At 37.3% G+C, this 14,378-nt stretch overlaps 2 protein-coding genes across 3 annotated transcripts in view; one reads left to right on the forward strand and one right to left on the reverse strand.

Moving 5' to 3' along the window:
* Positions 1-539: 539 nt before the first annotated feature.
* On the forward strand, positions 540-7,241 carry fahd2a (fumarylacetoacetate hydrolase domain containing 2A). 2 transcript variants are annotated; one of them, XM_067520147.1, is made up of 8 exons: positions 540-700; positions 1,685-1,950; positions 3,245-3,461; positions 4,372-4,431; positions 4,509-4,671; positions 5,593-5,701; positions 6,281-6,368; positions 6,483-7,241. In XM_067520147.1, the coding sequence occupies exons 2-8, from the start codon at positions 1,685-1,687 to the stop codon at positions 6,543-6,545; spliced, it is 966 nt and encodes a 321-aa protein (XP_067376248.1). In that variant the 5' UTR covers positions 540-700; the 3' UTR covers positions 6,546-7,241. The 2 variants fall into 2 exon arrangements, with proteins under 2 accessions (XP_067376248.1, XP_067376249.1); XM_067520148.1 differs by lacking the exon at positions 6,483-7,241 and having other exon boundaries at positions 6,219-6,368.
* A 106-nt stretch (positions 7,242-7,347) lies between these two features.
* The window catches only part of gpat2 (glycerol-3-phosphate acyltransferase 2, mitochondrial), a 97,577-nt gene continuing 90,546 nt past the window's right edge, over positions 7,348-14,378 (reverse strand). The window contains exons 20-23 of the mRNA XM_067520151.1: positions 12,139-12,259; positions 11,103-11,171; positions 10,658-10,713; positions 7,348-8,736 (exon numbers count right to left, since the gene is read on the reverse strand). Of these exons, the coding sequence (XP_067376252.1) occupies positions 8,620-8,736; positions 10,658-10,713; positions 11,103-11,171; positions 12,139-12,259 (363 nt within the window). The 3' untranslated portion in view covers positions 7,348-8,619. The remainder of the gene's footprint in view (positions 8,737-10,657; positions 10,714-11,102; positions 11,172-12,138; positions 12,260-14,378) is intronic.

Genomic DNA, 14,378 nt, shown 5'->3' on the forward strand with positions numbered 1-14,378 from the left:
ATGTTTTAACAATTAAATATTTTTGCTTTGTTACTTTTTAAATCAAGATTGAAACATACAAAGTTTTTCAAATACATTCTGTTGTTGTACTTTTACTTACGTATACTTTTAAATACATTTACCTTACATTTACCAATACCTTTACTTGTAGTTGAGTATTTTTTTCGTTGTGTGTTGATCCTTTTAACTACGAAAATGTGTTTGTGTACTTCCTTACAACTTCAAATACGAAAATTTGTTACTACTGTTTCACCAACATCTGACTAACCATCTAAAGTTTTAAATCACATTTTCGATCAGTCATGAGAGAGGCCACAAAGTTCCCACTGCACTTTAAGTCGTGTTTAGTAGACGTATATCGGGGATTGTAGTTTCTTACTGATTCAGAACTGTAACGTCCTCATTAAAATGAATATAGGAGCAATATATTATGTATGATTAAACATAATAAATAATGACAATTAGCCTTTTGTGTCGGTTGAGTATTTCATCTCGCTTTTGAGAGGGGTGTGCTCATGGACTACAAACCTAACCCGGAAGTTGTACAAAGTGGCGTATTCTGTGCAGAACCGGGGAGTTGAGTGTTCGGAAGAAACAGTACAAAGGGCAAGAAAGAAGCAGCAGCACGGTCCCGTGCTGGTCAAATGACATTTAATCTGAGATAAGAAACATTTATGCAAAACAACAACTGGAGCTGCAGGTAGGAAAAGTCATCAGCTACTGCCGCTGTGTTCGCGCTTTTCTCACCGTACTAATTATTTATTGCTCTATTCTCATATTTTAGCGTGTGTAGCGTTAATTGTTCGTCATGTGTCCTACGTGGTGACGTCATTTGTAAGTGTTCTGTTTTGGCCTCTTTCAGTTTGTGTAAGGATCAGCTCATTGTGCTCACACTGGTGATTTTAGCAGTTTTCTTTCAACCGATAATAATTAGGAAAGTTGACAAATGACTCATGTTCACGTTCACAAATGCTCATATGTACAAAGACAGTAGAGAAACAGGACTGTAGGCTAATCATTGTCAATTTTTGGATCAATCAATTAGTAATTTATGATGGGAAAACACTAAACGTCCTCTTAATATCCTAAAGTCAAAAAAGCTTTATATTTTCTGTTTTCTGGTCAGGTGAATGTACACTGTTTAGGCATAATATTAAGACCACCTGTGCAATCTAATCCAAAGGTTAATGTTTCATAATGTGGTCATTACAGTTTCATAATCTAATTGAAGCTTTCAGAAAGGTGATAATTCTCCTACTTATTTATATGTGGTTAGTGGAGTCATACTGGAGTGCATTATAAGAAATGGTTCTAATGTTTTGGCCAACCTATTTAAAATTAATTTGGAGGTGATCACGTTATGCCTGGTCAGTGTATGTGAGTGTGTCTAACACTAAGCAGGGCTTCATACTTGAAGATGTGTGAATACCACTATCTTTTGCGGTAAACTAATCCCAGTCTGATCAGCAGCGTAAAGTTTGACATATGTAGCTCTGACTCCCAGCAGACATACAATGTGAACAGGTGTCTGGGTGAAGTAGGCCTCCTCTTGTTTTGAGCGTTTAAATGCATAAAATGAACAGTGTTTGCTTAGGAAAGAAAACACCTTAAGAGCAAACTCACATTTTCTTTTTATTTTGTGTTTTCTCCTGGTTGTCGTCTGTCATCTGTTTTTGTTCCTCAGATGAGACTTCCTCTTGGCTCATTTTGCATAGTCAGGGGTTTACTCTCTCAAAGACCAACAGCAAACCCACAGAGACGCAGTTTGACTGCTGCAGTGATGCGTCTGGTACAGTTTCATCGCCACGGCGACGCCGGAGGCATCAGAGTGGGAGTGGAGCAGGGCGAGGGACTCGGCGTGGTGGACCTGAAGGCATTTGACCCCTCCATGCCATCAACCATGAGAGAGCTGCTGGAGCTGGGAGACAAGGGTCTGGAGTGTGCACAAAGGTATTAAACACACATTTACATTCAGTCGTATCTAATAAGGATCCATTTTTAAATCCTTTGTAAGGTATAATGAAGTAATTCAACAAAGGCTAATAAGTCAGGTACTGATGCTTAATTCATCCATCCAGCAATCATGCAGTTGTCGGTTCGATCCCCGGCTCCTCCGGTCACATGTCGAAGTGTCCTTAAGCTAGACACTGAACCCCGATTTAGTTGCTCCCAGTGAGCGTTGGCCAGCTGCATAGCAGCTTCCTTATCGGTGTGTGTGAGTGTGAATGGGTGAATAAGAAGCAGTGTAAAGCGCTTTGAGTGCCAATAGCTAAAAAAGTGCTATATAAGTGACTTTTATATCTATCAATGTGCATCAATTTTTACAGTGATTTCCAAATGATTGTATGTATGAGAGTCTCTAATAAGAAATAATGCCGTTCTAATAATTTTGCTGTTCTAAATTATATTGTGACCTGAAGTGCCATTAGCAAAAGTTGCCAGTTTTTTGAATCTACAAACGTTACTACTTTCTTTACTCCATTAATCCTGCAGCTACACATGGTAATAAGATGTATTTTGGTCCAGAGATCCTGCAGCAATAAAAAATCCAACAGGGGATTTTCCACAACCTGACAACCACAAGGCAGGCGATGTCAGCTCAGTCAGCTGGAGTAGTGATTGATTGTTCTAACACTCCGTACTGTCCCTGAATTCCTCAGAGACACAAGGCATCAGAGCTACTACTGAAAAGACAAAAGAAAATCTCTGAATTCTAAAATATTAAATGTAATTTGGCCTCAGGGAGCTATGGGAGACTACTGGATCTTCTGGGAGAGGTGGGGTGGGTGTTAATGGCTTATAACTGTATTTGTGTTGTAAAGCAATTCAAAAGTCATGAGTTTTAAACCCTTTAAAACAGATAAACTCTCAACTCACATTTTAATCCTAATGATCCTGTTATCATCTTCCCTGTTTGTTTTTCTTCCTCCACAGTTGTGAACATCATAACATTTTCCCCAAATAAATGTCATCTACATTACACATCCCGCTTCTCTACATAATTATATTCTTCGATGGGCACTTTAAATAATTTTCAACTTTCTAAAGCAACAAAACATTCTTGTTTAATTATCTTCATTAATCCTACTTGTTTCCAACTGTCACTTCTTAATCCTTATTTAGTTTTTATGCCAGCGTTCCTTTCTTAATTAAAAAGTCTTGATCTTGGTAAATCACACTTGTTTATATCATCATCTCCTTAGTGAAATATCACCCTCATGTTCTAATTCTTCTTCCTCCTCAGAGCCTTGGCATCAAGTCAGTGTGTGGTGGAGCGATCAGACATCCAGCTGCTCGCTCCTGTGTGGCGCCCGGAGAAGGTTGTGTGCGTGGGAATGAATTACCGCGATCACTGCCTAGAGCAGAATGCCGTGATCCCCAAGGAACCGATCATCTTCAGCAAGTTCCCGAGTGCCATCACCGGGCCGTACGATGACATTGTGCTGCCCTCAGAGAGCCAGGCGAGAATAACATAAAAAACCCTGGAGCTAAAACAAATTATAGGACACAAAGGGCACAGACAGGGGATGAAAGACAGAGCGAAAAAGAACACAAGTGGGTTTTTAAAATGCTTTTACAGATGCAAATAATTTGGTTTCACTGTGCGATGCTAAAGCCCCTGAAGATCAGATCTGAAGACCAGCTCCAATCAAGGTTAAAAGCATTGCAGTTTTTTGATGTACAGCGCAATACATGAATGGATGACTTCTTTTCAATTTAACTCATATAGAATCAGGTAATAACAGCACAAAAAGTCTGTGCTTAAGGCAATTCTGGGCAAATAAAAATAATCAGTCTTGTCATGTGAAAAAATGAAAAAAAAAAGTGTGCTTTTTGAGAAGTGACTTTGACATTTGAACTTCAAATTTACTGTCTATCCACATTTGAGCCAAATTTGAGAAATTCCCTTAAAGTGTTCCTGAGATATCATGTATAAACAATAATGTAAAAGACAATCCAAAAACATTTTGCCTCAGGAGGTGGTGGAGTCACAGTAAAACCAATTTATTGTGTAAATGTTTCACTATTATGCATATTATAGAAAATAATTATCATAACAAGACACTATCAATGTTAGTGTCTTTAGGTTTGCTGGTGTCACATGAACCAAATCCTGCATTGTGTGTGTTTGTACACACACACACACACACACACATATATACACATATATACATATATACATATATATATATATATATATACATATATATATATATATATATATATATATATATATATATATATATATATATATATATATATATATATATATATGAGTATAGTTAATGGTATACTGTTGCATGAACAAACAATCAACATGGCAACAGTAGTTTGTTTTTTTGACGTGTTTTATCTTTTGTCTAATTGAAGGAGGTGGACTGGGAGGTGGAGCTGGCCTTTGTGATTGGGCGAAGAGGAAAACACATCAAGGTGAGCATCACAGCATCCCCTCTGCTGACACTTTGATGCACTGGTAAATTATGCGTTCCACTTCTTTTGTTGTTCAGGAGGAAGAGGCGCTCTCCCACGTTGCCGGGTTCACTGTGGCCAATGACGTCAGCGCGCGTGACTGGCAAATGAAACGCAACGGAAAACAGTGGCTGCTGGGAAAAACATTTGACAGCTTCTGTCCTCTTGGCCCTGCCTTAGTCACCACTGATGCTGTGAAAGGTGAGAGAGAGCGAGCAACCACAGCAGGGAGAGCGAGATGGAGGGAGGGAATTAAAGACAATTTGGTGAATCACACAATTATCTGGGATTTGTGCGTCAGTAGCATCACTGCGTTAACAAGCTGCAATTCCGTGAAAGTGTAGTTTCTGCAGCTCAGTGGGGCAGCCACAACTGTTTGGTAATGACAAACGTTGGTGTAGTAATTAGTTTGTAAGATGAAAAAAATGCTTTATGAATGTAGGTTATTATTTTTAATGCACAATGTGTATATTAGCAATTTCAAATATAAAATTGTCACATGCACGTTTGAGCAGAGAACATAACGAGATGGATCACAGAGTGAAACTGAAATCAGCCAAGCAGATATACTAACCGATACTAGGTTACTGCAGATGCATACAAGACATTTTAAATGTGGAAAGGGTCATTAAGAAATAGTTGATTCAGAACAGTTGATTTTACACAGTCAAAGGTCAAAATATCTGCTTCATAAAAAGGAATGTATGGAGATGTGTAAAATATTACTACAAACCTTTGTTCATAAATGTTTTAAATTCTCAAATGTTTACAACTGTCTGCTTCAAAAAGCTAGTAGAGTGAAACTAAACAATACTGTAAGAATAATCCAAACACTGCTAAATTTAAAACACTGATTATTAAAGTTCACCAGTTATGCTAAGTGTAACAAAAGAACTGGAACTATATTTGGGATTAATGTATATATGCCTCTTTGTTGTTCTAGGCCACTGTCCTCATAGTTTATTCCTGTTTGAGTTTTTTAAGTGTCCACAAACTTTCTTTACATGTAGTGAGTCGTGGGTATAAAGTCAAAACAGGAAACAAGCACTATCAGATGTCATTCCCTTTTTTAAATTAATTAATTTATTTATTTATTGTTATTTTTTTTCATTTTCCCTTCAGATCCTCACAAGTTGGGGATTCGCTGCCTGGTGAATGGGGAAACAGTCCAGAGCAGCAACACTGATCAAATGATCTTTAAGACGGCAGCACTGGTCACCTGGGTCTCAAAGTAGGTCCCCTCACTGCTCATGATGATGGTGTCTCTGCTCAAAAACTTACATTGTCTGTTTTTAGTGCAGATTTACATAATAACTACATAACTTTTACATTATTCTGCCTCTGTAACTCGAGTTTTCATTTAGGAAATTATGCAAATCATGTCAGAAATTAACCTATAAAGAGAGCACTTTGCACTGTGCCTCCGTTCATCTCCGACTCAAAGCTGAAATTACATTATCCACCACGGTTTGCACCCTTTTGCCCTAAAGCTCCCTCACCAATTGGAGCGTTCACTGATCTGATCCCTCGCCTGACTCCATAATAATGCCTGCGTCGTTCTGTAATAACTGCTGCCTACAGCACCTTTCACAAGAGCTGTATATACTGTATAGGATCTTTTGGGGAAGCTAATGTTTTGTTTGCCCTAGCAGTATCTAAAATAGTATAAAAATTAAGTTTAAGACACACTTTCACTTTCTACACTATAAATTTTACAATGACATGTTCATTTGTTTGCTACCGAACAGGATAATTCCTTTGCTGCTCCTGAACCTGGTCAATCCCTGTCTTTGTTTTGATTCCCTGTCAGGTTTGTGACATTAATTCCTGGAGATGTGTTCCTGACAGGCACTCCTCCAGGCGTGGGTGTTTTTAGAAAGCCACCTGTCTTTCTCAAGGTGATTTCATGCAGAAACAAATTAAAACAATGTACAACTCCCTGTATTTGTGTGTATAGCCACAGCTTTACTTTCACTTTTGGTCTAAATCTGTGTTATCTGTTTTGTTTTCAGAAAGGAGACGTAGTGGAGTGCCAGATAGACCAGTTAGGCTCTATAATTAACAAAGTGGTATAAACCTGGAGACAAACTGCTCAAAACATCAACATTTCACGAAGAAGAATCTGAATTACACCTGTGATTGTTTGCTTTAAGCGGAACAGAAAAGAATGAATAAGTGAATTGAAATGAATTAATTCCAATAGATTGTGCAAAACAGCTGGAAATTTGTAAATAAATGTATAAAGACATGATACTACAGTAATTGTGAGGAAGGAAAACTTGCTATTTGTTACTAAATTAAACTGTATAATTATGTGACTCAACATGTAGTTTGCAGCTTGACCTTAATAGTCATTGCCAGCTGTAAAAATATCCTCTATCAGCAGCCACCCACTCGTGCTATGAAGCAGAAACTGCGAAACCCTGGACTTGTAGCAAAATAAAAAAAAGTATTAGTACAAGTATTTCTTGTTATGCTTTATATGCAGAATGATAAATTGTATGAAACCTTCCTACTAACTTAGAAGAATCGAACCGCAACTTTCTCATAAATGGCAAACAGATTACGAATGAATGGGAGAATTTTATGTAATTAAAAATGTGCTTTCTTCAAATGTGTCCCTTGCATTGTCTGGGGAAGGAGCTGTAATTGTTACTTTGATTTGGGCTTTGATTCCTGTTCCTATTTGCTTTGTCTTTTTGTTGAGGGGTCGTGTGGGGAGGGGATCACTGTAGTCGAATTACAAAAAAAAAAAAAAAAAAAAAAAGAAACATTTAATTTAGAATTTTTCATTGTACAGAGGCTAATACTGGTAGTTATTAGGGGGTTACTGTTTTGCTCAAGGAAACATTGGTGTTTGGACAGGAAAAATTCAAATCTTGGGAACTTTTTCCAAAGGTGAAGACAAAGCGACTGTGTAAAATCTGAAATACGAGTCAAGAAAATTCTCAAATTTAAACTTAAGGTATTTCATGTAGAATCACTTTTTTATGTTTCCTTTTCTGGTTATTAGAGAAATGCACTCACACATACTGTATACCAGTTTCTCGGGTACAAGTCCTTCAAATCTTTCACTTGTAAATGTTGAACTGTATTATGATCTGCCCTCATTCGTTTAAACGTAGTGAATGTATGTAAAGAAGTTTACAGAGCACAGCATCAAAAAATCGAAACATAATTATAATAGCCTTCCTGAAAGTAGAATTTATTTTAGATGGTTTAAATTCCACTTGGCCACTCTTTTGATTCCCAGCTATGTATGGCTCCTCCATTTCCTTGGTGCATCACAATGTTGAAGAATAGTCAACAGCACACTCCCGTAGATTTGGGAGAAGCATGTTTTGAGTAGTGCAATGGCTTTAACTTTCACATCCTCGGTTTGACACTGGGTGGCAGTACGGTTTCACACTTACTGAGAACGGTTCTGCAGTTTTGATGTCTGGCTGATTTAGGAGCAAAGACCAGGTGCTCTGGCTCTTGACTTTACAGTCAGCTGTAAACTCCAAAATATGAATGCCTGCCAGAAAGAGCTGTTTGTGCTTTTCAAAGCGGAGCATTGATTTGTCTCTGCATCTCACTGTCAAAAGGTTGATGTCAAACCGACTCTCCTGAGGTCTGAGTCAGCAGAGGAAGATCTACATACAGGAGTAGAGCAACTGAGAATGATGAGTAATAACTATAGGAATTTGAAAAATACACAGCACATTTTATTTTGTGCATATGAAGCATGCTCCTTAATTGTGTCTTTATTATTATAAGAACAATAAGTTTTGTATTTGTATTGTATGAACTTACGTTGAATAATCAACTTAGGACTAGAAAAAACATTTTCACAACCTTTGCAGCCTTGAAACACAAGCAGCACTGAGCTTCTTACAGTGAGTCCTAACTACTGATTACAGGGACCTCATAATCCTCGTCTCCTGCGGCTTTATGCTAATGCTATTAGTAAAGATAAACTTAAAATCAATGTCTCATCACTGAAAAATCAAAATGCAATTAACCTAAAGGCACGGGCGTCCCAGCTCAGCGTGCATCTTTTTTTAAATATTGAACACAAGTTTCTTTAACACTAGTGCAGGATGAGGTTACATTCTACAACAAAACCAAATTGTGTCAAGGCATTGAGTCATGATGCTCAAGTAACCGTTAATTGTAGATATACTGTGAGATGAAATAGTGCAGTTTCTGCTGGTTTTCTGAGAACTGGAACAAAGCACTGAGGCCCAGAAAGACTCCTTCCTCCTGAGGCTCCTCAGAAAGGACCTGAAGTGAACAGAAACACACCATCGTCAGGGCACTTGCAACAATCCTTTTTATTCAGTGACCTGTATTTGGACACTTTTAGTACACAGTCTCTCTTATCATTAGTAGAGTGCATTTTGCACAAGGCCAAATTAAGTAATAAAAGGGATAAAACAAGCCCCCAAAACGAGAACAATTTGAAAACAAAGCTCTTACAAAAGATCTTACATGAACAGCACTGAACCACCCTATTCACTCTAGCAAGGCCTGAGATAATGAGGAGAAATGAGAGAGCCAAACTTCACTGTGCCATTCTTCGTGCTTTAGAATTGTATAAACACTAAAAGCACTCTCCTGCTCTGACTTGACCTGTAGATCTTATATATCAAACTATCTTCATATAAAGGAATGGAGCTATCAATAAAATCCTGAAGACAAACAGGATAAAGACTGAATCTGACTGATAACCTTTATAAAAAAAATGTAGTAATTGCCTCATGAGGTCTTTGCAGATATATAGGTCAATGATGCTCTATTTTTAAAGGCAACCATTCCCAACCCACAGCCTGACAGAAGAGACTGATGGATGCAGACACTCTCTACTTTACTAGGTTGAAAGGCTGAGGGGGTGAATTGCTAGTTCAGAAACATTGATTTATGTATTTATGGATAAAAAGATTGCATTAAACTTGAGCGTGCTGCAATTTTCTCACATTTTCTGACTACAGCTGGTTTTCTCTCCACTTCTTCTCAGTTTTTAGGCTCAGAGAGGTTGCTTTCTCCTTTTCATTATTGCTTGGTGTTGTTTGCAGAGTAAATGCAGATGGAGATAGTAAACGCTCATATTCCTATCAGCAAAACAAACCATTTGCTGCCTTCCTTCTTGCCCTGTATGAAAAATAACTTTCGCAGACTTGAAAATTACTGCAGCTTAATAATCCATCACAATAAACACAAAACCTTTATCTGGTCTTGTCAAAATTTCTGTTTAATCCTTGGTTCATTGTGCCAGAAAGGATTGTTTTCATTATCTGGTCAACCCTAAACCCACAGATAAAAAAGGGAAATATGTCACCGAGGAACACTCAGAAATAAGCTGCCTTACTCGTAAAAGCCCACTCAGATATTCACATCCTTTTCTTCAATAAATAAGCGTTACTGTTTTAGCATAAAAATGAAAGAAATCTCCAAAGGCAAGTACATCCATTAACAGCCATGTGTGCGTATGTGTGTATAACTTGTATTATTAAAATGAAATTTTTTTTTGCTACTTTTAAAAACTTAAGATTATTCATATTTTGGTAGCTGATTTTATATTTTGTGTGTAAAATCAACGCTAGTAAAATACATATAGTTAAATCACGTATTAAAAATAGAAAGATCAATATGTGCCTCAGAGATGTAGTTAAGTGCCAAGCAAAGTAGCATGATTAAAAGAGTTGTCATCCCACACAGCAGTTAAATGAGGTAAAAGTGCATTACTGACAAATTAAAGCATACTTTAAAACAAAATGGAGGGAAATGTAAAATAGATGCAGGAAAACGAAAAAGGATTATAGGTCCATCTAACAGAAGTGTTCTTGTTTAAACTAAATGCAATGTAAATCACTTCCCCACAGTTAGGAGACCTTGAGACTTGCAGTAGTCTTTTTCAATTTCTAGTCACTTCCCTTCACGATGAAACCTCTTTATAAACAGCCATTTCTGCCTGAAACATGATTAGATATGGTATTGAAATCAGGTCAGATTCCTGGTCCGATTGAGTTTGAATGACCGATTATTATTGACTGGGTCATTCAGGCTCACCTGGAAACAGATTAAGGCTAGAACTAAACTTTTTGGGAGTTGAACTGAGCCTAAACTTCCAGTCCTGAGTGGAGCTTTAATTCTCTGCAGACAGACAGATTTAGAGACACACATACATAGAGAGGCTGTCACTCACCCCCAGGTCTATTAGTGTTCTAACTGCGGTGTGTGCAGCCTCCTCTGAGCAGCTCTCTGTGAGATATGGCACAAAGCCACACATGAATCAAAAGAACAGACAGATATCCAATATAGAAGAACCAGGGCAGGATAACAGAACAAAGCCATTAGTAGTGGGACTGATGGAATTTTAAAACTGTGTCTTATTGAAGGATGCCATTTGTGTAAGTTCTAATTGTCTTATGTGTTTCTGAAGAAGAAAAAAGCATGGGATGTTACTGGGGGGAGCTGCTGTGTGTGTCTTCTCTGGTCTCTGTTGATTTTTTACAACACACAGTGAACCAGTGGTAAAAGGCAAGGTGACAAACTTTTAAAGTTACGACGGAAAGGAATGGAAGATCTTTTTGCGTATGTGTTAGTGTGTGGGCATGTTTTTGGCGGACGGGGTGTCAGTTTGAGCTCACCATAGTGCTGTTTCTTCTTATTTGCTGTGTCACACAGATGAGAGTGAATCTGAGCAACAAACTCTGAAACTGCAGTGAGAAAGACAATAAACTAGAGGCAATTATTCCACTCAAAAGAAAGTGAGGACAGTCAACAGAGTTATTACATTGAGTCTTTATGGTTCAGTGATAAGCTATCATACTGTATATTTATGGCTGGTGGGCCAATTGCTCAGTGAAACATAAATATCTGTGACATGAGGACATTCATTCAGTGTTCATTTTGACTTATGATGCAGTAATGTATGAACTATTGGAGCACTTTGCATTAAAAACATTAGGGTCAATACAATATGAATGTCAAAAATGTTTAAATCAAAACAAAGTTTAGTTTCAGTTTTTCAAAGAAATATTGTTTTAGTTTTATTTGAATTTTGACAAATCTATTTAGTGTATAAGTGGCATGATAGTTATTTATTCACTTTATAATGGTTGACATATCCTATCAAACATAACCAAGAAAACAAAAATAAGGATGTTTGATTTTTAGAAATAACAATAAGAAAACTGAGAGGGAACATGGCATGAGAGTCCATAAGAAAACCTAACTCCTGTCAACCAAATAATAATAAACTAGAGCGACTTTTAAAACTTTACTAACAGCCACTGAGGTAATATTTACCACTCATTTTCTGTCTCATTAAATTAATATCAGTGTTCTTGTTCGGCTTCCGAGCTCAGAGGTTTGCCTTCATTCAACCCTTTTTTCTTGATTTGGAGAAACAGTCACTGTCCAGTGATGGGGTGGCTCTGTTTCTCTACCCTGTTTCACAGCAACTAACCTAGGATAAGTTTTCCAAAAGTAGACTGATGACTCTACTTCAACCCCCATTCTACCTCGTAGAAAACTTGTTTAAATTTCATGTCTGTTTATGTCTACCTTGATAATTTTATATTGTTTATACATTTTATTAATAAGTTTTACTTACAATAAGTGTGTGTTTATGTGTTCCTTCATACCAAAACTACATGTACAGTACAATTACAACTGCATTACCTGGCAAAGGTGTGTCCATGTGGTCTAGCCCTGTGATCGTCCAGCACAGTGTCCTCAGATGTCCAGCTAGCATACTGCAGAGGAAGAAGAGCATCTCTGGACAATGGCTGGGCTGGCTTACCTAGAAAAGCAGAAAGACACCAAAATCAGAGTAATCAGAAAACAGTGTGGGGGTAGCATGAGGGTGCAGAGGTATAAAATTCAAACTATAAAATGTTGCTTGGTTGAACACTCCTACTGGCAGCATACATTTATGCACATTTCCCAGATTTAGATCCTAGTGTTGCCTTTATTTTATTGTAAACAAGAATTACAACATAACATAAGTATTTATCTGTGAATACCTGAAGTTGCAGTGTACATGCATGTCTGTCAAGAAATTCCCTCACACCATTCCTGAGCTATGTGGTCGTAACAATGATGGGCGTGAGGCTGCACTGATCTTGACCTCTGACCCCCCACCTAAATCGAGTCAGATTATGATTAAGGCCTGTTGGGTGTTTGTGTTAATCCTTTTAAGGCATTACTTTGATATTGCATTCACAAGAATAGGAGGGACAGAATAGAAGGGTGTGAGATAAAAAGTAACACAGACATTTAACCCCTAATTGAAGTCTAATCATTTCATCCTGGTGTCCTATTAGATGATGGTGCCAAATTTTAAGCAATCCTTCAAGGCATTCTAGTGACATGCTCACAAGAATGGGGTAGACGTTTATACTTAAGCCAAAGTGAAGCTTTGTGTCAAATTGGAAAAAGTTCCCTTAAGGCACTCCTGAGATATTGCGTTCAAAAGAATGGGACAGATATGGATGGTCAACCCAAAAAATAATGCCTTTGGCAATGGCTGATGCCTGCCTAGAGGCATAATTAATACACATATTTATCACATTTCCATTCCCCAGCTGTGGTTGTGTAATGTGTAATGTTGTGTAATGTTTTACACAATGAGAACTTCATTCAAGAATAAGAGTGCAAAGACAACAACAACAACATAATAATAATAAGAATACAAATAATAATAAGAAGAATAAAACTACATCAAAGGAAACCTTAAAATATGATATGACTAAGATGGAACTCAAACACCGAATTCTAAAATTAATATTCTGCTATTACATCAACCTGGATGCAGGGATCTGTTCCCATTCAGGCAAAAAGTAACATCAGCCACTGTGAATGGATAATAAGGCCCAGCTCACAGTTGGCATTCAAACTAATTCCAAAGGTGTTTAATGGGGTGGAGGTCATTGCTCTGCAGGCCATTCACCTTCTGCACACCAAACTCAGAAAACCATTATTTAAAGATCTCTCTTTGTGCACAGGGATGTTGTTATGTTGAAACCAGAAACAGCCTTTAACTGTTGACACAAAGGTAGAAGCTAAATTATCTTTTTATGCTGTAAAGTCCTAATTTCCCTTAACTAGAAGTAAGGGGTCAAGCATAAATTGCAAGCACACAAACATGAGGTAGATTCAGAAGCAGGAAATGAATTCGTGCTCTCTACTCATGCATTTAAACATTTGCCATACAGACTGAGTTAATTGTTACATGAGGTAATGAGGAAGGCAATGAAAGTTGAGTTAAAAAAAAAGTAATTTATAAATACTTTAACACTGTTTATGGGGCCATTATGATCATGTAATATGGAACTATATGAGAGCACAGTTTATATTGTAGAGTGCAGCTGGTCCTGTAAAATTGCCTTGTATTCCTTGGTCATTACAAAGCCATACAAAAACCATTAGGAAATGTTAAGTCTGTCAAGGGATGGATGTTCAGACCAGTACAGCATACTAAACAGCTTGCAGCAGATAATATAGTTTGCTTTTGCTGTCTACACCGATGAATTAATGTTTCTGATTAATGTATGATTCCTATTTTACATTTGTTGAGACACAGCTTTTATGCTGCTCAAAAATATATGAATCAAGATTTAATAGAGTGACATTTCTTTCAGGCTTATATTCTGAATGCTCACCCAATTTTTCATGAACAGTCTCAGTTTAGTCACTGGGTCAAATTAAATCTTTATTTAAATAATAATTCTATGAATTTGCAGCACTCAAATTCACCAATACACAAAAGAATTTTAAAATGAAAATAGAGTGAAAAGGGGAAGCAAGCAGTCAAAACAATTATTAGTAGAAGTTCTACGAGCAGTGAAAAAACATTATAGCATGCCAGCAATGAGCAAGGCCAGAGAGGCTATTTGGTAAAAAACAAATCCCAATAAACT

This window comes from Channa argus, chromosome 11, assembly GCF_033026475.1.
Source record: "Channa argus isolate prfri chromosome 11, Channa argus male v1.0, whole genome shotgun sequence".
In the NCBI taxonomy this organism is placed as follows: Eukaryota; Metazoa; Chordata; class Actinopteri; order Anabantiformes; family Channidae; genus Channa; species Channa argus.